This window comes from Chelonoidis abingdonii, chromosome 19 (assembly GCF_003597395.2).
Source record: "Chelonoidis abingdonii isolate Lonesome George chromosome 19, CheloAbing_2.0, whole genome shotgun sequence".
Classification (NCBI taxonomy): domain Eukaryota; kingdom Metazoa; phylum Chordata; order Testudines; family Testudinidae; genus Chelonoidis; species Chelonoidis abingdonii.
Genome location: NC_133787.1, coordinates 709,759 through 731,864, shown reverse-complemented (window position 1 = coordinate 731,864; position 22,106 = coordinate 709,759). Strand labels below are relative to the sequence as shown.

The 22,106-nt window shown below is 55.0% G+C and overlaps 1 protein-coding gene across 1 annotated transcript in view; it reads right to left on the bottom strand.

The window, feature by feature from the left end:
• Positions 1–16,780, bottom strand: part of BCAR1 (BCAR1 scaffold protein, Cas family member) — a 34,570-nt gene extending 17,790 nt beyond the window's left edge. Inside the window, exon 1 of the mRNA XM_032792255.2 lies at positions 16,179–16,780. Within this exon, the coding sequence (XP_032648146.1) occupies positions 16,179–16,685 (507 nt within the window). The 5' untranslated portion in view covers positions 16,686–16,780. The remainder of the gene's footprint in view (positions 1–16,178) is intronic.
• Positions 16,781–22,106: the final 5,326 nt, after the last annotated feature.

The window sequence follows — 22,106 nt, the reverse complement described above, 5'->3', positions numbered from 1 at the left end:
GGCATGAGAAGCTACTCAGACTCTCTGGTTGGCTCATGCCCTAGCACCCTGAACACACTGTACACACCCTCTGTCCCCCTCCAGCCCCACAGACACCCCCCTGTTCCCCTCTGCTGCCGCCCCCGCTCCAGCCCCATACACACCCCTTGTCCTCACCAAACCCCAGCCGTACACACTCTGTCCTCCACTCGCACCCTCCAGCCCGACAACCTGCCGTCTGCCTCGCAGCTCGACCACCATCCTCCTCGCCTCCGCTCGGACACATCCTCGGCCCCCTCCTGCCCGTACATACCATCCCCTCTGGTCGCCACGCACACACCATCCAGCCCGCGAGACACCTCCTCTGTCCCTCAGCCTCCGCACCCCCCGCGCTCACACACCTGTCCCTCTCTCCTCTGTCACAGCCACTCCAGCTCCCTGTAAGCACCCATCCTCCACTCTGCACCCCGCTCCAGCCCGTACACGACCTCCCTCTCTCCTCGCACAACTCCAGCCCCGTAACACACCATGCCCCTCTGCCCCCCCACCAACTCCTCAGCCCGTACAACCATCCTCCTGCCCTCCAGCCGTAATCCTGTTCCCCGCACACACTCCAGGCCAGTAAACCTCCCCTCTGGTCCATCCACGTCTTCCTCCTGCCCCCCTCACCCATACACACCCTCTGTCTTCTCGCTCTCCACCCTTACATACTCTGCCCCTGCACCACACAAACAACCCTGCCAGTGACGAGCCTCGTACCTCCGCACCCCTCCAGCCGAACACACTTTGCTGTTTCCTCCAGCCCCCTGTACACATCCCATGGGCCCCTCCGCCACCGCACCCCTCCAACCCTCCGTACAACACCCCTCTGTACCCCTCCACTGCCACATCCCCTCCAGCCCCCTGTACACATCCCATGGGCCCCCTCCGCCACCGCACCCCTCCAACCCTCCGTACAACACCCCTCTGTACCCCTCCACTGCCACATCCCCTCCAGCCCCGTAAATACCCTTCTCTCACCCTCCACCACTGCACACCCCCAGCCCTCCGTACACATACCTCTAGCTACCCAGACACATCACACTATCCCTGCATCCACCCCCCCATCCCTCTCTTACCATCCACACCCCTGTACACATCCCTCCAGCCACTCTCCACCCCCAGCCTTCTATCCCCCCATCTATCCATTCTGGGCATCTCAGGAAGCAGAGCAGAAGCTGGAACAGCCCTGAGTCCGCTCTAACGTAGCTGGGGGCCGGGCAGTGCAGAAAGGTGTCTTCCCTCCCCCTCCCTGGGCAGGGATCGGGGACTGAAAATCTCCAATGGGGGTGGTGACAGTGCCCCTCACTCCAACAGCCCCCCACCTTTCCGCCCAGTGCTGGCTGTAGTCCAGCCAGGTGGAGCCACCGAGCACAGCCAGGCCTTATGCCAGCTCCCCACCATGCCCCCCACTGCGATGTGAGCTGGGGGAACAGAAGGCCCCTCTGGCTCCTGCTACAGCTGGTGCTTGCCTGCTGAGGCCAGCGGCTGGGAGCAGGCCGGGAAGCTAACTGACTCCGGACTGCGGGCTCAGCTGGCCACAGGCCAAGCAGCAGCATCACGTGCTCAGTCTTGGCAGCTGCCATGTCAGGCCCAGCCTCAAGGTCAGGCTGCCGAGGAAGGGCAGGTGGGGTGTGGCCTGGGCTCCCGCCACAGCTGGGAATCCAGGCCCTGATCCCGCCCATGGCTGAGCCCTCCTCCCCAGCCATGTGGACCCCAGAGCAGTGCAGAATCGGGCCCCCAGGCACGGCTGCGCTGACCCCACCGAGACACCCTCTGCCAGGTGCTGGGGGGGCCCTAGGTACACGGCCTTGGCACAGAGCCCCCGGGCAAGCAAGTAGGCAGGACAGCCTCCCTCCGTACCTCAGTTTCCCCATCTTACAGATGGCAACACTGACCCTGCACTGGAAAGTGCTCTGAGATCCCCAGCTAGGGATTCGCATTAATGGGGCTCTGCAAAAAGCTTGCTAACTTACGGGCTTTTCCTGCCTGCGCAGCCCTGGGGCACGCTCACTTGTACAGAAATGGCCAGAGATTTTATGACATGCATCTACATCTGGCACATGAACCCAGACCAGGAGGCTGGAGCGGCTACTCCCCATTGCAGAGCTTGACAGGACAAGCGTCACTGCCTCCATTTGATAGGTGGGGAAACTGAGGCAGGGTGGCAGCTAAAGTCATCAGCAGAGCCTGGAACAGAACCCGGAGCTCCCCACCCCTAGGGCCGGGTGTTCACTGCAGACCCAGCTCAGACCCGGGGCGCAGCAGGCCAGACCTCAGCTGCCAGCAACCCCAAGATAGCCATTGCTTGTGACTGCTGGGATGCTGGCTGAGGGCCTTGTCTCAAGCACAGATGTGAGCTGTCCCGCACCCCAACATGGCCAGTGTATGGCGGAGAGGCGCCTAGTTCCCTGACCCACATGAGCTCTCCTGCCTTCTTCCCTCCCCCAGGCCACCTGGGTTGCTTGGTGCCAGCTGCGCTTGGCTAGGCCCTGGGGTACCAGTCGGTTTCCCCAGTGCTGTGGTCAGACCACAGGGCCTGCTTGCCCCCTTTCCCCATCTTGGCTGACGTTGAGGGTCTGTAACACTCCAACATTAATCTGGCCCCTCTTTAGGGCTTCCCACAAAGCTCCCAACAGACAGGGCTCTGCCCTGCGCGGTGCCAGTGACTCAGTGCCCATGGGGCTGAATTTCCCATGGAGCAAAAGACTCACTGAGCTGTGCCCCTTTGAACCTCCAGCTGGGGCATGGCAGGCCCTTTATCTGGCCACCAGCACTCTGCCCATGGGGCTCAGGAGCGGTGACTCTCACCCCGCGACGTTGTGAGCAAAGGACATACTGGGCACCTGGCAGCAGTGCTCACCAGGCCTCTGCTGGAAGCAAAGATGCAAGCTAGGGCTCCTGTTTACCACCTCACTCCCTCTGTAGCATACTGCCCACAAATCCTTCCCTGCGGCTGGCACAACCATCAGAGACAGGCAGGAGGGATGGGCCCAGCCCAGCCAGCACCTCTCACCAGCTTCAGCTCCATCCACGGACTGGGTGCCACAGGCATGGGTGGGACTCAAACCCACTTCCGGGACCAGCGGACCCCCAAACACAGACCCTCCTGCTGCCCCAGCGGCTTGGTCTGGACCCTCTGCCTCCTGGAGCTTCCCAGTGCCCGTCCTATCCCCCCAGCCTCATAGCAGAGGCCACAGGAGACCCACAAGGGACCAGCAGGCCCCCTGCTCTGCAGCCGGGGAGAGTGCTGCATGCCCAGGCGGTGATCTCTCTCCCCAGAGCTGCCACGCTGCCCTCCCCACTTCCAAAGAGACCTGGAGCTAGTCCCGCAGCTGCACCCCCAGGGGGTGCTGGGCAGGAAGACAGCCTGGAAAACAGCCCAAGGAAACACTGTGTCAGGGCTCCTGTGCCCAGGTGTGCCAGCCCCTGCCAGCAGCCTCTGAGGCCTGCCCAGCTGCTGGGCATCCTGTGGTAAATGACCCCTGCTAGATAACACTGGGCAAGGAGGTGCCCCCTGGTGGGTGCTGGTGCTGCTACTGGCAGAGGGGCTTGGCGGGGGCACACATGTCCCTGTCCAGCTCATTAGTGGGTCTAACAAAGTCAGGCGGCATCAGAGCACGGCCCCGCACCCATCACGGCCCGGTGCTGGGATTCAGCACAGCCCGGTGCTCCGTTAACCCAGCCATACCACGCCGCACTCCTCATCCCCAGCTCTAACCGCCAGAAGGCACCGCCAGGCCCCTGCACCACGGTGTGTCTGTCCAGGGAGAGAGCCCCGTGGGGTGGAGATGTACCCCCAAGCAGGGCTGGCCTTACCATGAGGCAAACTGAGGTGGCCGCCTTAGGTGCCAGACTGTGGTGGGGCCACCACTAGGACCCAGAGTGTCGAAAATTGTGTCTGCTGCTGGTGCATATGTATTCTCCCTGCTCTAGATGCACAGAGATGGTGGAGTGCTGTGCTGGAGGAAGGAGGGCACGAGAGACATAACAGAAAAGGGGAGAGGGAATAACAGAAAGCAGCAGGAGCCTCTTATGTCCCTCTCTAGCACCCCCAAGAGCCTGGACCGATAACACCAGCTTGTCAGGGAGCTTCCTGTCTCCTGTTGCTTCTCTGAACCCACTTGAGGAGAACAGGAGTCAACTAAAGTAGTAGGAGCCAGTTAGGCCCTTAAGATGCTGATTTCTTCCCTCACTCAGGCCCTGCTACCACCTGCTTATTTGTGCCCTTCAACTGAGTGTTGAGAGCCACTATAGCTGGCACAGAACAGCAGTCATGAGTGAAAGAAGAAAACGCCCCTCTGGGGCAGCATTCAGAAAAAGAAAGCAAGCAAAGGAAGCTTTTCTCTCTAAGCAGGAAGGAGCTCTCCTGAGATACATAGACACAAATGTTCACGCTGAGCCTTCCAGCCCCAGTGAGGATGGGAGCAGTGAGGAGATGCCTGATCAACGAAATAAGAATCTCAAGGTTGGAAGGGACCTCAGGTGGTATCTAGTCCAACCTCCTGCTCAAACCAGGACCAACCCCAGATGGATTTTTACCCCAGTTCCCTAAATGGCCCCCTCAAGGATTGAACTCACAGTCAGTCAGAGTGCAGGTTACCTGGCAGCTAAAGCAGCATCTATATCTCCATCTCAAATGGATGTAACTGTGACGAACTAGGAATGTTCTTAATGTTTTCTCTGAATACTGTGTTGGTGCCTCAGTGTCCCCTATGCAGTTCTTAAGTATCTAGCAGAGCAAAGGGCCAGTGCACCGAAATGCCTGACACACTGTCTCCTAGCAACTGATGGCCTGGGACCCTCCTCCTCTGCAAGGTGCCAAATGAAGGTGTTGGAGACAAAGAGACGAGGTGGCCTCCTGGCCCGGGAAAGAGACGGGCTGGAGGGGGTTTTCAGTCTGGAGCTGGCTGGGGATGAGGAGTGAAGTGCAAATGTTGGGGTCTGGCTCCTTGCCCCTTAGAATGGACCCGGCTGAGGGGTCCGGTTCTCTGTACCTACAAGCTTTGTTTTAGACCGTGTTCCTGTCATCTAATAAACCTCTGTTTTACTGGCTGGCTAAGAGTCACGTCTGATTGCGAAGTGGGGGTGCAGGACCTGGTGGCTTCCCCAGGACCCCGCCTGGGCAGACTCACTGTGGGAAGCGTATGGAGGGGCATATGCTGAATGCTCCTAGGAGAGACCCAGAAGGTGACGCTGTGTGAGCTTCTTGCCCTGAAGACAATCTGTTCCAAGGGAGAGAAGGCTCCCCAAAGTCCTGCCTGGCTTTGCGGGGAGCAGTTGCAGAGCATCGCCCGGGGACTCCGTGACAACTGGCGGCAAAGGTGGGATCTACTGCACCCCGTGGACAGCGCTTCCTGCAGTAAGTGACTGGGGAGCAGTAAAATGAAGGGGGATTGAGGGGGACCAGATGTGCTGAAGATTCAGAGAGAGATGGTTTCGGGGGGTAATTAACCCCTGGGAGTGTGTGACCAGAGAGGACTTTTGCAGTAACAAGTCCTCTGGGAGATTGCTGGGAGATTGCAGCAAGCAGTCCCAGGGGCGGAGGAGTCTGCCACTCGACCCTGGCAGAGAAGAGGTGACCTCAAGGAGGGCTGATACACTAGGAAACTTCCTGGAAACTGTGGGGAACGGCGAGCACCCAGGCCTGCGAGTGGCCAGCAGGAAGATGTATGCCAAGCGGCTCAAGAGCAACCTGGTGGAGCTGTGCTAGCAGAGGGGTCTGCGGCTTAGGAGCGACCTGGTGGAGCTGTGCTAGCAGAGGGGGCTGTGGCTTAAGAGCGACCTGGTGGAGCTGTGCAAGCAGAGGGGGCTGTGCAGTGGGAGGCTCACCAAAGACCAGCTGATTGCCCACTTGGAGGAGGGAGATCACTTGAATGAACTGATCCCTGTCTCTGAGGGAAGCAGCCTGGCAGATGCAGCGCAGGCACCAATGTCTGTCCCCCCTGGGAGTGGTCAGCCGGCTGCTGAAAACTTCCCAAGACCTTTTCCTTCCTGTGCCTAGGGGAAAGGAGCCCAGCGAATACCAAGGGCACCGTGACCCCTCCCCGGCCAGCAGGGGATCCTCCCGGCAAAGCTCGCTGGCCAGCAGGGGATCCCCCCCCCCCGGCGACACTAGGCATCCGTGGAGCGGAAGTGACTAAAATGGGAGAGAGCTAAAAATGAGAGAGATGGAGGATCGTGAGAAACAGAGGCTGCACGAAGAGAGACAAAGGCAGCGGGAGCTGGAGGAGAAAGAGAGACAGAGGCAGCATGAAGAGAGACAGCGTCAGCATGAACTGGAGCTGGTGAGGCTGAGGAGCAGCGGGCCCCCGGCTGCGGTGAGTGGAGCGGGAGGCCAGGACTGCACGGAGCTTTGATAAGTGCATCCTGGCCCAGCGTAAGGAGGGGGAGGACATGGATGACTTCCTGGTTGCCTCTGAGACGGCCTGCGAGCTGCACCAGGTTGATTCTGCGGACAGACTCCAGGGTCTCACCCACTGGACCCCAAAGCTGTGGCATTGTACCGCCAACTGGAAGGGGCGGAGAAAGGGGACTACGAACTATTCAAGCAGGCCCTGCTGTGCGAGTTTGGGCTGATTCCTGAGATGTACCGGGAGAGGTTCCGGGGTCAGGATAAAACCCCTGAGGTCTCATATCTGCAACTAGCCGTCCGCATGGAGGGATATGCCAGCAAGTGGGCAGATGGGGCCCAGACGAAGGGGGACCTGGTTAAACTGCTGGTACTGGAGCATTTGTATGAGCGGTGCCCATTCAACCTGAGGCTGCGGTTGAGAGACCAAAAGCCAGAGAACCCACGACATGCAAGGCGGCTGGCCAGTGAGTTTGTGAAGAGCCGGACAGGAGGTGGCAGGGAGGAGTCCCAAAGGAACAGGCCTGCTACGATGCAGAGAGGGAGTGATCCTGGGACCTCCCATAAGGAAAACATGGAGAACCCCCTCCCAAAGGGGACATCCGGCGTCAGGGCCAACCGACCAGCTCGAAGGGACCAATGGGACAGGGGCTGCTACTACTGTTAGAGAGCTTATTCCTTCACTCTCACCCTTCCCTGGTCCTTCTCGCATGGACAAAGAGCAACAATAGCCGAAGTCTGAAGGTGCAAACAATTCGATGTTTATTGGGATGAACTTCCAGCAAGCTTAAATTTAAGTTCCTTTTCCTTATTTTCCGAATCCCAACTTACTTCCTGTTTGCCCCTAATTTATATAGTAATATTTTTAGCTATACCTTAACCAATCATTCTACTAAAATTTACCTAACCAATCCTAAAGTATTGTAACGTGATTAGCTAACCAATTATATCCCTCCACCTTAATTAGTTTACACCTAGCAAAATTAATTATATAGCAGACAGAAACAATCACAGAACAGACAGAGACCATGCAAATAAACATATAAAACAATACAGAAGTAAGGATTTCACAACTACATCTATACAGATGTAAGGGTTTTCCAGCTGTGTCTATTGATAAGTGAGTTCTTGCCAGACAGGATGTGATCAAACTAAGTTTCCTTTTACATTTTCTAGGCTCTTCCCTTTCTCTGGAGGCGATAGATCGAATCACCTTCCTAACAGCCCCAGACTGCCTTATTTTAATATGACTAGTTTGGAATGTGAGGACTTGACCATACATTTCCCAGTTTATGGCTGCTAAAGAACCAGGCCTCAGACTGTCACAGTAAGAGAAGGCCACTACACAGACAGTGATTTTTGATTCTTTCTTTTATACCTCTATAACTAGCTAAGTGATAAGTCTTAAAGTATAGGCCTTTGCAGACAGGCCTGAATATCTATATCCTAACACTCCACTCCTTTTTTTCCTCTTTTTTTTCTTTTGGGATCCTCCTGCCCAGGTATCCCTGGAAAAGCATAGGACATATGGCGACAGATTTCCTGATAGGGCCAGGCATCCAGGTGGACGGTGTTGATATTTCATTTGTCCCACTGCCCCTTGTGTAGTTCCGTGCCCTGCACCTTCTCTCGTACGGGCGGCCACACCTGTTCCAATTAGAGTTCCAGACTCCCCATTATAGTGGCCCGAGAAGGTTGGGTCCGGGTTGTCTAGTGCACTGAGGGGGAGGGCTTACTCCATTACGTATAGGTTATAATTAGTGGCTGTTCACTAGGGGGTTGTGCCCCCCTTAATCATTTTTATATACAAAGTGACACAAATATAGTTAACAATACACCAGCTGCTATGACAATCCACAGCAACACAGAGTCCTGACCACTGCAGTATGGTCCAACATCCTGGCCACCACCAAAAACACTGCTTCTCCTCCTTTGATGGGATTAGAATTTTGTCAGCGCCATCCTGTAGTGTGTATTGGAATTGGCTAAATCCAGTACAAGTCCCAGCTTGTGTAAATCTCCTGCCCCTAACAGATTTAGCACATCATTACAACCCCACGTAATCTCCTCTTCCCCCCAGACTCCTTTGATCTGTCCCCGCCTCAGGGTTAACTGTGTCTCCCCTCCCATTGCCCCTACAATTGTCATAGTTCCTTCTGAGGGTCTCCCCTGCCCCCATGTGGTTAAGCTGATGGCTGCTCCAGTGTCTATCAAAAAATCCCTCATGGGACTCCCTTTGATTGCTCCCTGGAGCGTGGGGCGACCAGATGCATCCCGTCCTAAACTGAGAACATGGACAGGATGCCTCCCAGGGCACCCCTACATCGCAGCGCCCACCTCTGTCCCTCCCACTGGTTCACAGGGAGGGTGGGGTCCTGGCACCAAAGATATTCCTGTCTCCAAGCAAAATTGTGTGTCTGGCATTTCAGGCAGTCCCAATCCCCTGGCCTCCGGGGCCACGTTCCCCCTGATCTGGTAAGATCCTGGGTAGTCAGTCTAGCCTGCAGTCTCTGGATCTGTTGCTCTATAGCTGCCTGCTCGTCCCTGACTACCCCCACAAAGCCAAGACCTCGCCCTCTACCTCCTCCCCTTCAGGCTGACCCACCCCTTTCCACCTTGTACTGATCCCCTTCAGTAATAACATGGACCAGCTCTCCCCTCGATGCATCTGCCCCCACACATCTGCCTGTTCCAGAAACTGGGGCAGCTGATTGGGAGTAAGTTCAGGATGCTGCAACCTTAAATGTCCCACAAACTGAGGATCCCTACCATGCTCCACACCCCCACCAGGTCCTGGTGCCCCTGTCTGGGGTATCACCCATGGACCGTCTAGGGGATCTACCCAGCACCGTGCCCATGCCTGTATGTGATTAAGTGCATCTTGCCCCGTTTCCCCAGGGATTCGCTTCATCTTATTCATCCCCGCAATACGAGAGTACACCCCAAACAACTGTTTTGCCACTTGTCCAGGGATTAGAAATGGGTGTGCCACTCCTGCCACATCAATTTCTAAGGTGCCCTGTCCCAAAAGACTACACCATATGGTCACCTGGTCCTCACGAGTTAGACCCTCCATCTTCCTGCCCACCTCCAAAGCCACAGCACAAACTGATCCCAATCCTCCTGGGGTACCTTTCCCAAACGGCCCAGTACTGCCTCCCGGTCCTTCAGGGACAAGGGGCGGATTTCTGCCTGTTCTACTACTTGTGGGGCATGATCCCCCCACCCTGCAACTGGGGCCACTATTCCTGCCTCCTGTAGTTCCTCCCGGGTAGCCTCTCTCACAGGGCTGTAACAGTGGCTTGCTGGCTTACAACGTCCACTGGCAGTGGTGGGTACAGTGTTTTTCCAAGATAGGGTGGTGGAGGTGTCTCTTTCAGCTCCATTAGTGGGGTGGATGGTCTGGGGTCCCCAAGTCCATTGCCCCTATGTTTACATTGATACAATTCCTCCTCTAAGTCTCCTACTCTCCCCAGCAGTTCATCCCTCTCTCTCCGGATTGCCTCACAAGACTCCTCTGTCTGTGCACCATCCCGTGCCTTCAAATCTGCCACTTCTACTGCTAACACAGATTCTTCTGTTAAAATCCACTGCTGATCCACAATCCCCTCCAAACCCTTAATGTGTTGGAGAAGATCAGCTTCCCTTTTTACCCAGTGTGTCATCCCAGCACACAAACTTTGTAATACCATTCTCTTTTCCCTATATTCCTTTCCCTTGGGGTCTCCCAAAACCTCCCCTATCTCCTTCTCAATCTCATCCCAGGTGGATCCCTGCACCTGATATGGGCCCTGGTTCTTCCTTATCCATTTGTTCAAAAAATCCTTTATCCCAGCTTGCCAGAACCCGCAACTACCATCATGAGAGTTCGCCATACCCATTCCAAGCAGCTGCGCGGACTGTTGGAGAGGGGGACTCACAGGCTGCCACTCACCTATCCAATGCGATGCATCTGGGTCACGGCACCAAGATGTTAGAGAGTTTATTCCTTCACTCTCACCCTTTCCTGGTCCTTCTCGCATGAACAGAGAGCAACAATACCCGAAGTCCAAAGGTGCAAACAATTCGATGTTTATTGGGGTAAACTTCCAGCAAGCTTAAATTTAAGTTCCTTTTCCTTACTTTCCGAATCCCAACTTACTTCCTGTTTGCCCCTAATTTATATAGTAATATTTTTAGCTATACCTTAACCAATCATTCTACTAAAATTTACTTAACCAGTCCTAACGTATTGTAGCATGATTAGCTAACCAATTATATCTCACCACCTTAATTAGTTTACACCTAGCAAAATTAATTATACAGCAGACAGAAACAATTACAGAACCAGATAGAGACCATGCAAATAAACATATAAAACATTACAGAAGTAAGGATTTCACAATACAGAAGTAAGGATTTCTACATCTATACAGATGTAAGGGTTTTCCAGCTGCGTCTATTGATAAGTGAGTTCTTGCCAAACAGGATGCGATCAAACTAAGTTTCCTTTTACATTTTCTAGGCTCTTCCCTTTCTCTGGAGGCGATAGATTGAATCACCTTCCTCACAGCCCCAGACTGCCTTATTTTAATATGACTAGTTTGGAATGTGAGGACATGACCATACATTTCCCAGTTTAGGGCTGCTAAAGAACCAGGCCTCAGACTGTCACAGTAAGAGAAGGCCACTACACAGACAGTGATTTTTGATTCTTTCTTTTATACCTCTATAACTAGCTAAGTGATAAGTCTTAAAGTATAGGCCTTTGCAGACAGGCCTGAATATCTATATCCTACCAACTACTGTAGCCAAAGAGGCTACATACAGACCCAGTGCCCCAGGCTCAGGCACAGACCGAGCAGACTGGACCCACAGAGGGTTAACTGAGTAAAGGCCAAGCTGGACGAGGGGCAGGCTTCCCAGGCAAGGGGAGCTGGCAGCTTATCAACTGTTCAGGAGGGAGGAAGGCCCCAAGCCAACAACTCCGCAGAGCTGGATGCTCCGGACATCAGGTTTTCTGTTTACAGGGTGGGCGCAGGACTGTCCCTGTGGAGCGAGTGCCTTGTTCCCCTGGAGGTGGATGGGAGGAAAGTCTATGGATACTGGGACACGGGCGCTGAGGTGACACTGGCCTGGTCCAAGGTGGTAGCTCCAGAGCAGGTGATGCCCAACACCTATCTGACCCTGACAGGGGTGGGCAGGACCCCATTCAAGGTGCCCATGGCGAGGGTACACTTGAAATGGGGGGACAAGAAGGGCCCCAAGGAAGTGGGGGTGCACCCCCATTTACCCACTGAGGTGTTAATGGGGGGCGGGGGGACATGGAGAACTGGCCAAGCAACCCCCAGGGGGCCCTGGTCATGACCCGTAGCCCAAGCCTGCAGGGGACACTTTGCCCTGACCTCGGGAAGGGTACCTTGCCCGAGAAGCAGGACCTTACCCTGGTAGGGAGGGAACACCCAGAGACACAGCTCAAGGAGGCTGCGGCTTCAGATCCAGTTGGTGAGAGAGAGCAGGTCCCCATTCCTGCCCCAGCTGCTGAGTTCCAGGCCGAGGTGCAGAAAGATCCCTCCTTGCAAAAGTTAAGGGACCTGGCTGACCTCAGTGCGATACAGACCATGGGGGGAGGTTGCCAGAAAAGGTTCTTGTGGGAGAAGGGGTTCCTGTACCGAGAATGGGCTCCCCCAGGGGAAATGGAGTCAGGGGGGACCAGGAGGCAGCTGGTGCTGTGCCGGGCCCATGACAGTAACCATGCACATACTTGAAGAAAAGTGTAGATCAGAGAAGAGTGTGTTGGAGGTGCAAGAAATGGCTGTTGCTGAGTTTAGTTCTTTAAGTCTAGATGATCCAGGACTATGGACCACTTGAGCAGTAGCCTGAGGGACTTCCTTGTGCTGCATGGGCCACAGCAAATGAAAAACTTCATGTTCCCCAAAGACAATGAAAATAGAAGTTTCCATCCAACACATTACTGGTGTGAAATCCCCAATGGTGACAAAGTGGAGAGGCCATAGCTTATGTACTCAAAAACCCAGAATGCTGCTGCATACTGTTTTGTTGCAAACTCTTCCAGTCTAATGTTCCAGCCACATTGGGTTCTACAGGAACAAAGGACTGGAAAAATCTAGAAATCTGGCATGCCATGAGAAGGCAGCAAATCACCAGAGAGCATTCCATAGGTGGAAAGAGCTTGAGATGAGGACTAAGGTTAAAGGCCACCATAGATGATCAGCATCAAGAGAAGATTGCACTCAGAGCTCTCTTGGCAAAAAATGTTCTGAAAAGGCTCATTGCCATTGTGGAGAATGCTTGCTACCCAAAACCTAGCACTGTGGTGGCACTTCAAGATCAGCTGTATGCTGTCCAAACAATGGAAAGTTCCTTAAAATTGTGGAGCTGATGCTGAGTTTGATGCTGTAACTCCAGGAGCATGTAAGAAGAAAGTCACCACCCAAGAAATGTACACACACTGCTTGGTTGGAAAAACAATTCAAAATGAGAAGCTCATATAGTTACTGGCAAACAAAAGTCAAACAGAAGATTGTGCAGAAATCTGAAAAGTTGGCAAGAATCACTCTGTTATTCTGGACTGCACACCTGACATCATGCAGCCATGGAAGAACCATAGTGACTTTAATGGTGCGTTATGTAACAAACAACAGAACCTAGTGAAAAATGTCCCTGCAGGCAAGACTGTCCAGAGGTGCACCATTTAGGCAAACTAGGCGGACTGGTCTGGAGGCAAATTTTCTTAAAAGCTAGTACCGGAATTGATCAAACATGAAGGTAAAAGTCCAGCCCATTCCTCAGCGAGGAGGTGGAGTGGAGAAAGTGAGCTGGAGCAGTGGGCACTGGGGGGCTGCCCGCTCAGTAACAGGGGCGGAACCAGCAAACTGAAGACTTCCCTTGTCCCAGCTAAACCTCCCATTGCCTTCCTCCGCTGAGCACAAGAAGCCTGCCTAAGTCTCCTCCAATCAGCGCTTAACATGTGAGGGATGAAGCTTGACGCCAGATGATGCCAGTGGACCAGGCTCTGGAGGAGGTTTAGCAAAAGCTAGAGCAGGGTTATAAATGGAGTTGCATAAAGTCTCAGGCAATGATTAGCTGCTTGGAGGGGGGTTAGTCTTCCCAGGTCAGGTGTACTGTGATGCCCTTTCAATGGAAGTGAGGAATCATCCCCCTCTGTGATCTATTAGTCTGCCACAAAAGTAAAGACTGCAGGCGGAAGTTCTCAAGCAAATGGCAGAAGATTATTTCCATAGTGACATCGACGGGAAAGGCCATTAAATGCTGTTGGCAGTTTTAATGCTGTAGTTGGGGATGGCTTCCCAAAACTCTGTTATTCTGATGGACTGCAAAACTGGTATCTTTAGCCATACTTTGAACAAAGCTTTAATGCTCTGAAGTTTTGCCAAGGACAACAGAACTTCTTTTTGCAGATGAAATGTCCTTGCAATGGTGACTGTCAGAGAGCATTTTCTAGAATTTTTTATTGACATTGATGATACTACAGGAGCTGGGATAGACAAATGTGCTTCTTTAAAAAGCTGGAAGATACAGGAATGGAAATAACTGACATGATGAGATCATACACGATAATGGTGCCAACATGAGAGGAAAGGAACAGAGGAATGCAGACACAGATCTGAAGTTAAACCCTGAGCTTTTTTTGTCCCATGCAGTTCTCATTCATTGAACTTGGTGGTCAGTGATGCAGCATCAGCTTCTAGTGAGGCTGCTGAATTTTTTAAATGTAATTCAAAGCAGGCTATGTATTTTTTCTCTGCATCAACTCATCGATTTGGCAAATTTTGAAGCAACATGTGCTGAATATCTCTCTGACACTGAAACCACTGAGTGCCACAAAGATGGGAAAGTCAGTGGAAGCATAAAAGCCTATCAAACACCAGATTGGAAGATAGATGATGCCATAGTTGCCATTGGAGGATAATGCTATGACAGGAACTGTCATGTGAGAACAGGGGGAGGGAAATGATCACCAGAAACATCAGCTTCAAATTTCTGTGTGCGTGTGAGCTGAACATACTTTTGAAATAAATGTTCAAGAGCATCTAGGTAGTTTTTCCTTGATAACTCTGAGAATTCTCATCTGGAGTACTGTGTCCAGTTTTGTGGATGTGGAAAAATTGGAAAGAGTCCAGTGGAGGTTAGGTTGGCTATTAGGAAAAAAATTTTCATTACGAGGGTGTTGAAGCACTGGAATGGGTTACCTAGGGAGGTGGTGGAATCTCGTTCCTTAGAGGTTTTTAAGGTCAGGCTTGACAAAGCCCTGGCTGGGCTGATTTAGTTGGGGATTGGTCCTCCTGAGGTCCCTTCCGACCCTGATATTCTATGATGAATCACCAGAAACATACATAACTTCAAATTTCTGTGTGGCTTAATGTTGTCGCATGACACACTGTTTGAAATAAATGTTGTAAGCAAGAGACCTTGATATATCTGGAACAATGGAACAACTGGACAAAGCAAAGTGATACCTATAGTCTTACCGGTCAGATGAGGGATTTCAAAATGTTCTGAAGAGCGCACAGAAGCTGGTAGAGGAAATTCACACTGAAGCTATTTTCCCACCCATTCAAGAATACAAGAGTCACCGAAGAAGAAAACATTTGATTATGAGGAACAGGATAATCCCTTAAAAGACCTCAAACAACAATTCAAAGTTGAATTCTTTAACCAGGTGCTAGATTGTGCAATACAGTCACTGAAGAACATTTCATGCAGCTCAAGGAACAGAGCAGTATATTTGGCATGTTGTAGGATATTCCAAAACTCCTTACTATACCTGAAGATGACCTACACCAGCAATGCAGGGCACTAGAGACAGTGTTGACACATGATGACATGTGAGATATTGATGTGAGTGATTAGCTGATAACTGAAAAGATACATTTCAGCAGGATCAACTCCAAAGGCTGTTCTGGAATATATGTGCATAAAAAAAGATTTTTCCAAATACTTTTGTTGCTCTGCACATACTTCTAACACTTCCTGTAATAGTTGCCAGTGGAGAACGCAGATTCTCCAAGCCAAAGTTAATAAAAACACATCTACTCTCCACAATGACACAGGAGAGGCTGGTCAGCCTTACAACCATCTCAACAGAGCACGAGCTGGCCCAGACTGTGGACCCTCAAGTAGAATAGGAAGATGGCAGAATTGAGACTTTTCAAAGTTTTGGCCCAAGCAAGGGGGCATAGGGGCATCATTGGAGCTCCTGTCTAAGGTGCCAAAATGTTGTGGGCCAGCCCTGCCCTCGAAAGCCCGCAGTGTCAGGGAGCTGGCACACTGCCCCTACCGCTGGCACAGGGGGCATGCAGGAGGGTGCCCTTGGGGGCCACAGAATAAGCCCAAAGGAGGGCAGCTCGCAGGCTGCTGCAATGTGCATGGAGGCCAGGTGGGCGGCAGGGGGTTAATGCCCATTTTGGCCCCCTCCCCTCCTGGCCCCAGGCACAAGTGAACACAGACTTGTGCCCTCCCATGCTGGGAGGCAAGATGCCCTGGTGAGAGGCATGGCGCTGAAACCCAGCCTGAAAGGGGCGGGGGCCTGGTTGTGCGGACGTTTCCCCGAGTGCCCCGCAGCACCCCCCAGAAGGGAAAGATTGCCCCCAAACTCTCCAGAAAGCAAAGGCTGGGGAGCTCCCCCACAACCCAGGGGTACCCAGAATAGAAACATCCCCTGCCCATCATGCCTGCCTCCAGATCCTGCCCCAGCACTGGGAGAGCTGCCTGGATCCCCCCATGGGGCCCCTGGGCAATTTTCAGGGCAGAACTGGGCCCTGGACCATGTGGGGATGCGTCCTACCTTTCCCTGGGGTTTCGGCCCTTCCCAGCTCCTCATGTCCAAGGACGGTGGCACCTGGTAGATATCCTGGCCCAGCCCCGCAGCGGGGGGCACCTGGTAGATCTCCTGTGGGGGGCTGGTGGAGATGTCCGGGGTGTGGCTCAGCGACGGAGGCACCTGGTAGATGTCCTGGCAGGCGTGGGGCGGCGGCTGCTTTGGATACATCAGCGGCTGCTTGGCTGGAGGTGAGGGGAAGGGGGCCCCTGGCGCAGAGCCTGGGTAGAGGCCCAGCTGCCCCTTGCTTGGGGCTGGGATCAGGTAGATGCTGTCCCCTGGCGGCCGGGTGGTGGGATGCAGCGGGTGCTGGTGGGAGGGTGGCTGCCCTTGGCCAGGTCCTGCCTGCTGCTTCTTGTCATACATGCCCACCAGGATCTTCAGGCGGTTGCCGGGCACAATGCCCTGGCGCCCGTGCAGCGAGCAGAGCCACCAGCCATCCAGGCCCTGCGTGTTGCGCTCTAGCACTGTCATGATGTCGCCCTTGCGGAAGGAGAGCTCGTCCGGGGATTCGGACACGTTGTCATACAGCGCCTTGGCCAGCACGTTCTGGGGGGGGACAGACGAGGGAGGGTGAGTCAGCCGCACGGGGACCCTGCCTTCCTGCCCCTTGGCCGCCCATGCCACCTGCACTGCTCAAGGCCATCGCTGGGGACAGGGCACCGAGAGACCTTGGCCTTCTCTCCCCCAGTGCTGTATGGACTGGGCCTTCCCCTCCCAAAGCATTGAGCTCCCTGCCCCAGTGCCTGCAAAGCAGCCACAGGTGCTCACTGCTGCCAGGCTCCCCTGAGAGCTGGAAGGTCCCCGTGGTGATCCCCGCCCTGAGCGATATCCTTGCAGCCCATGCGGTTGGCAAAAGGCCTTTGTGGTAGCCCTTCATGAGAGGACCCCGCTTGGTGACACTCGGTGGCCCAAGAGACCAGCAGGGTCAGCCCACAGCCAGCAGCCCCGGTCCAGGATCCCCTGTGCACACAGTCCAGCCATGCCCCGGCAGGACAGAGACAGGCTAGCGCTCGGGCTGCAGGGCTGCCCCTGTGGATGAGTGACCCTGGTCAGAAACCCACTGGCTGGGCTCCGCCAGCATCTCCCATGGCCTGCCTGCATCCCCCCACCCTGCCCTGTGCTCTGCTGAACTCCCACTGGGCACGATGCAGCGGTTGCCAGAGATCTGCTGGGAGATAAGCAAGGCGTGTGTCGCACTGTCCCTTAACAGGGCACTGCCAGCTCACAAAACACGGTGGTTGGACACCCAGGTCTCATTGAAGGGAACCGGAGCTGGGCACCCAGATGCTGTGTCCTCCCCATCCCAGCCCCACCAACTTAGAGCCCCTCCCCCAGGGGAATCGGACATTAAGGCTTTGTGAGAGGCATAGAATCACAGAATCATAGAATATCAGGGTTGGAAGGGACCTCAGGAGGTATCTAGTCCAACTCCCTGCTCAAAGCAGGACCAATCCCCAACTGAATCATCCCAGCTAGGGCTTTGTCAAGCCTGACCTTAAAAACATCTAAGGAAGGAGATTCCACCACCTCCCTAGGTAACCCATTCCAGTGCTTCACCAACCTCCTAGTGAAAAAGTTTTTCTAATATCCAACCTAAACCTCCCCCACTGCAACTTGAGACCATACTCCTTGTCCTGTCATCTGCCACCACTGAGAACAGTCTAGATCCACCCTCTTGGAACCCCCTTCAGGTAGTTGAAAAGCAGCTATCAAATCCCCCCTCATTCTTCTCTTCTGGAGATAAACAATCCCAGTTCCCTCAGCTTCTCCTCATAAGTTATGTGCTCCAGACCCCTAATCATTTTTGTTGCCCTCTGCTGGATACTTTCCAATTTTTCCACATCCTTCTTGTAGTGTGGAGCCCAAAACTGGACACAGTACTCCAGATGAGGCCTCACCAATGTCAAATAGAGGGGAATGATCACATCCCTCGATCTGCTGGCAATGCCTCTACTTATAGGGCCCAAAATGCTGTTAGCCTTCTTGACAACAAGGGCACACTGTTGACTCATATCCAGCTTCTCATCCACTGTAACCTCTAGGTCCTTTTCTGCAGAACTGCTGCCTAGCCATTCGGTCCCTAGTCTGTAGCAGTGAATGGGATTCTTCCATCCTAAGTGCAGGACTCTGCACTTGTCCTTGTTGAACCTTGTCAGGTTTCTTTTGGCCCAACTCTCTAATTTGTCTAGGTCCCTCTGTATCCCATTCCTCCCTCCAGCATATCTACCACTCCTCCAAGTTTAGAGTGACCTGGTGGTGGAGATGGGGATGCCTGGCTGCCCTGTGCTAGGGCTCCTGTAGGGCTGCAAGTGCCCCAGATCAGGCCCCAGGTATAGAGACCCACCATTTCCTGCTCCCTCCCTGGCCCAGGGGCACTGATAGTCAATACTCGCCAGCGCTCCTCAGGACCATGACATATTGGTTATGCTTCCAAATATAACTCAGCCTGGCCCAGGGGCTGAGTGATGGAAAGAACCTTCAGTGCTCGGCCATGCACAGTCACTCTGCTCCCAGCCCTTTGCAGGCAGAGATGCCGGCTGGGGATTAGTCATCCCCACACCGCACTGCTCTGCTTCCTGGCCAGCCCCTGCTTGCTGCTGCTACAAATGGCACCTGGCCTGAGGCTGGGATCTAGGTGGGAAGAGGAACGCAAGGCACTGAGCCCATACGCAGCTCCCTCCACATGGCCCCCCGGGGGCACAGCTACACCTGTCACACAGCCCCTCCACTGCCCCAAGATACAAGGGACTCCCCCCACCCCTTCCAGACCCAGCTGCCTACAGACCTCATGGGGTAAAGCCAGAACGACCCGACTGGCTCAAATGGAGGCACGTCCCACCTGCCCATCTCACGAAGAGTCACACCTTCATCTGTGATTCTGCAAAGCGAACTGTTCCAAGTGGGACTGGGGGGCACCAGCAAAGCTGGGTGCAGGAGCAGAGAGGAGTCCAGGGCTGGGATAGCTGGGGCTCTGGGGCGATACTGAGGGGAACCGGCAGAACTGTGGGGGGGAAGCCCAGGGCTGGGAGACCACAGGGCTGTGGGGCACTGGCAGAGTGGGAGGGAGCCCAAGGCTGGGACAGCAGGGGGTCAGGGTTGAGGGGCACTGGCAGAGCTGTCTGGGGGGAGCAGGCCCAGCTCCTGTCTGCCCTGTCCAGGCTAGAAGCAGGTGGTTTCCCTGCCCTCTCCTGAGAGCCCAACTGCTCTCCAGCTCTATTTCCCACCTGCCCCAGACAGAGGGGGGTTCCTAGCAGCCGGGGGCTCCCCCATGAGGGGGGGTGACGGGGCTCAGCCATGCTGGGAATCAGGGACCAGTGGGCAGCCAGTCCCAGAGAAAGCCGGATGCTGGGGGTCAGCCATTCCTCCCACACCCCTGCTCCAGCAGCACCTGCTGTGAAGGCCCCTCTAGGGGGGCAGGGAGGGGCCCAGGTGCGCAGCGGGGGAAGCAGCAGAGACAGCGCCCGGCCGAGACCAGCGACCTCCTGCAGCATGGCTAGTTCACAGCGTTTGAAGTGAGCCAAGAAAAGGCCCCTTCACTCTAGGGCTGTCTAAAGAGAGGTCTGATCCTGCTCTCACTCCTCGCAAGGCGCTGAGCCCATCCCTGGCACCATGTACGGCTGGGCGGGCGTTGAGTGTGGTGAGCTACAGGCCCCATCCCCACCTGGGAGCAGCTAGCGCCAGATCAGAAACGACAATGGACCAAGGGTCCTACCCTGCTGAGTGCCTCCCCTAGCGGCTGAGTACCTAGCGGGATGGGTCTGTCAGGCGTGACCCCACTGGAACGACACTGGTGTAAAGCCAATGGGAACTGACAACTGAAGTAAAGCCGGAAACTGGGACATCCCACTCCCACGGGCTTCAAATTCACCCCCAGAGCCAGGCCCAGCGGGCCCCGAGGAGGGAGAGCAACGGCAGGTGGGCCTGCCTCTCACACATTTAGCACCAGTTCGGGATACAAGTGCCCAAGCCCCGGCTCCGGGAGTCCTGTGATGATGACAGGATCTCAGCTCTGGTTTATTTCCAGCCGGTCTCTAGCCCATGTCACAGTGGAGAAAAGCTTGGAAACATGACTCACACGCACCTGGGCTTCAAAGCCAGATGCTTAACCACAAAAAGCCCCAAACAACAAACCAACTGAAATTCCCCATTGGAAAGCCCATCTTGTGATCCCCAGGAGGCTCTGAGCCCAGGGCTGCCAATGCTGCCTTAGGTTGGGCGGACCGTATGGAGACAGAGCAGAGCTCGAGTCACTCGTTTGCTCCGGGGCGAAAAAGCAGAGTCATTACACTGCTGCTGAGGTCCCCCCCCCACCCCCAGTGGCTGCTGTGGGAGCCAGGGGCCTGGCTCAGGGGAGTGGGCCAGGACGGAGCTTTCCCTAATATGGCCTTTTGCCTGCTTTTCCTGCTCGGAAGAGCTCACATCCTGTCCAGATCCGCCTGCGGGGAAGGGAGCTGGGGAGAGGGGGCAGAGGGGGCTGGGCCGCCTGGCAGCAGGCTGGGCCCCTCGCATCACGCTCCCACCCAGCTTGTGCTTCCATTTCAGGTGCCTGGCTCCCCCTCCCCCTGCCCCTGCCAACTGGACAGGAAGTGCCAGCGCCGTGAGAAACCCCAGCTCCAGCCCAGCCAGCGAGCTGACCCCAGAGAACACAGTCTGCTTGCATCAAGCCTCACGGGGACAGGCTCTGGTCACCCGATCCAGCACCCACTAGGCTGCCATCCGCCCACGATACCAGGAGGGGTGCGGTGGGGGGGCAATGCCTTAGCCTCCTGAGGGTAGATCAAACGTGGTCAAAGGCTGGGGCTCGCAGCACGTGCACTGGGCCTGGTCCTTTGAGAACTGGGGCTCGATTTCCACTACCTTGCCCCTTGGGTTGGCAGCCTGGGCACAGCCCACGAGGGCAGGGGAAGCAGGAGGCTCCAACCCCATTTGATGCTCCAGACCCGAGGCTGCCTGTGTCGAGCCAGCCTCCTGAAGGCTGCTGAGAATGACACCAGCTGCCAGCAGCCCTGGGGATTTCTGAAGCACCCTACCAGCTTCCCCGTTCCCCCAGCAATGCCATCCCCAGGGCGGGGGGCACAAAGGCCATGGCACTGACTACTTGCTGGGAGTAGCTCCTGTGCCAGGCTATACATCACCCGAGCCACCTGAGAGGGGGAGCAGACAGCTTTGGGGACTGGTGGCAGCTTTGGGGAAGCTGCAGACTCACAGAGCCATGAAGCAGCCCCCCCCCCCCACTGGGGGCGGAAAGCAGCCCTTTGCCATGGGAACAGGGCACAGGCAGGAGGAGTGGGGGCTGGGGCGGGTCATGGATGTGAAGGGCCACTGGCAGCACTGACCTCTTGATCCCCCCAAACAGGAGGCACTTGAGAAAGCCAGTCCAGGATCATCCTTCCTCCACTACAGATGGGGAAACTGAGGCACCAGGGGACGCTTGAATCACAGAGCTCCAGAATCCTGACTCCCAGTCCCAAAGACCTCCTGTTGCAAGGGCCCAATTCCGGTATTGGTCTCACTGACTCTCCAGGGCACTGTGCCCATGTGATTGAGAGCAGAACAAGGGCCCTAGCTGATGGACCCTAGCTGGCCCTGGCTGCTTGCCCCTGTCCTGTGCCCTTTGGGAGGGGAGGGGGTCTCCAATATTTTCCCCAGTAACTCTAAGGGTGACTGCACTGTATTCACTAGCAGCGCACAGCGCTAGGCACTGGTGTCTAATGGTTAGAGCAGAGAACAAGGGGCTGGGACTCCTGGGCTCTGCTGCCAACTCTGGGGGACCCTAGGCAGGACGCTGCCTCACTCCGCACCTTAGTTTCCCTGTCTATAGATTGCACAGACACAGGGGCTTCCTCTTGCTGGCAAAGCACCTTGGGAACTTCCCGGCCAGGTGGCCTGCAC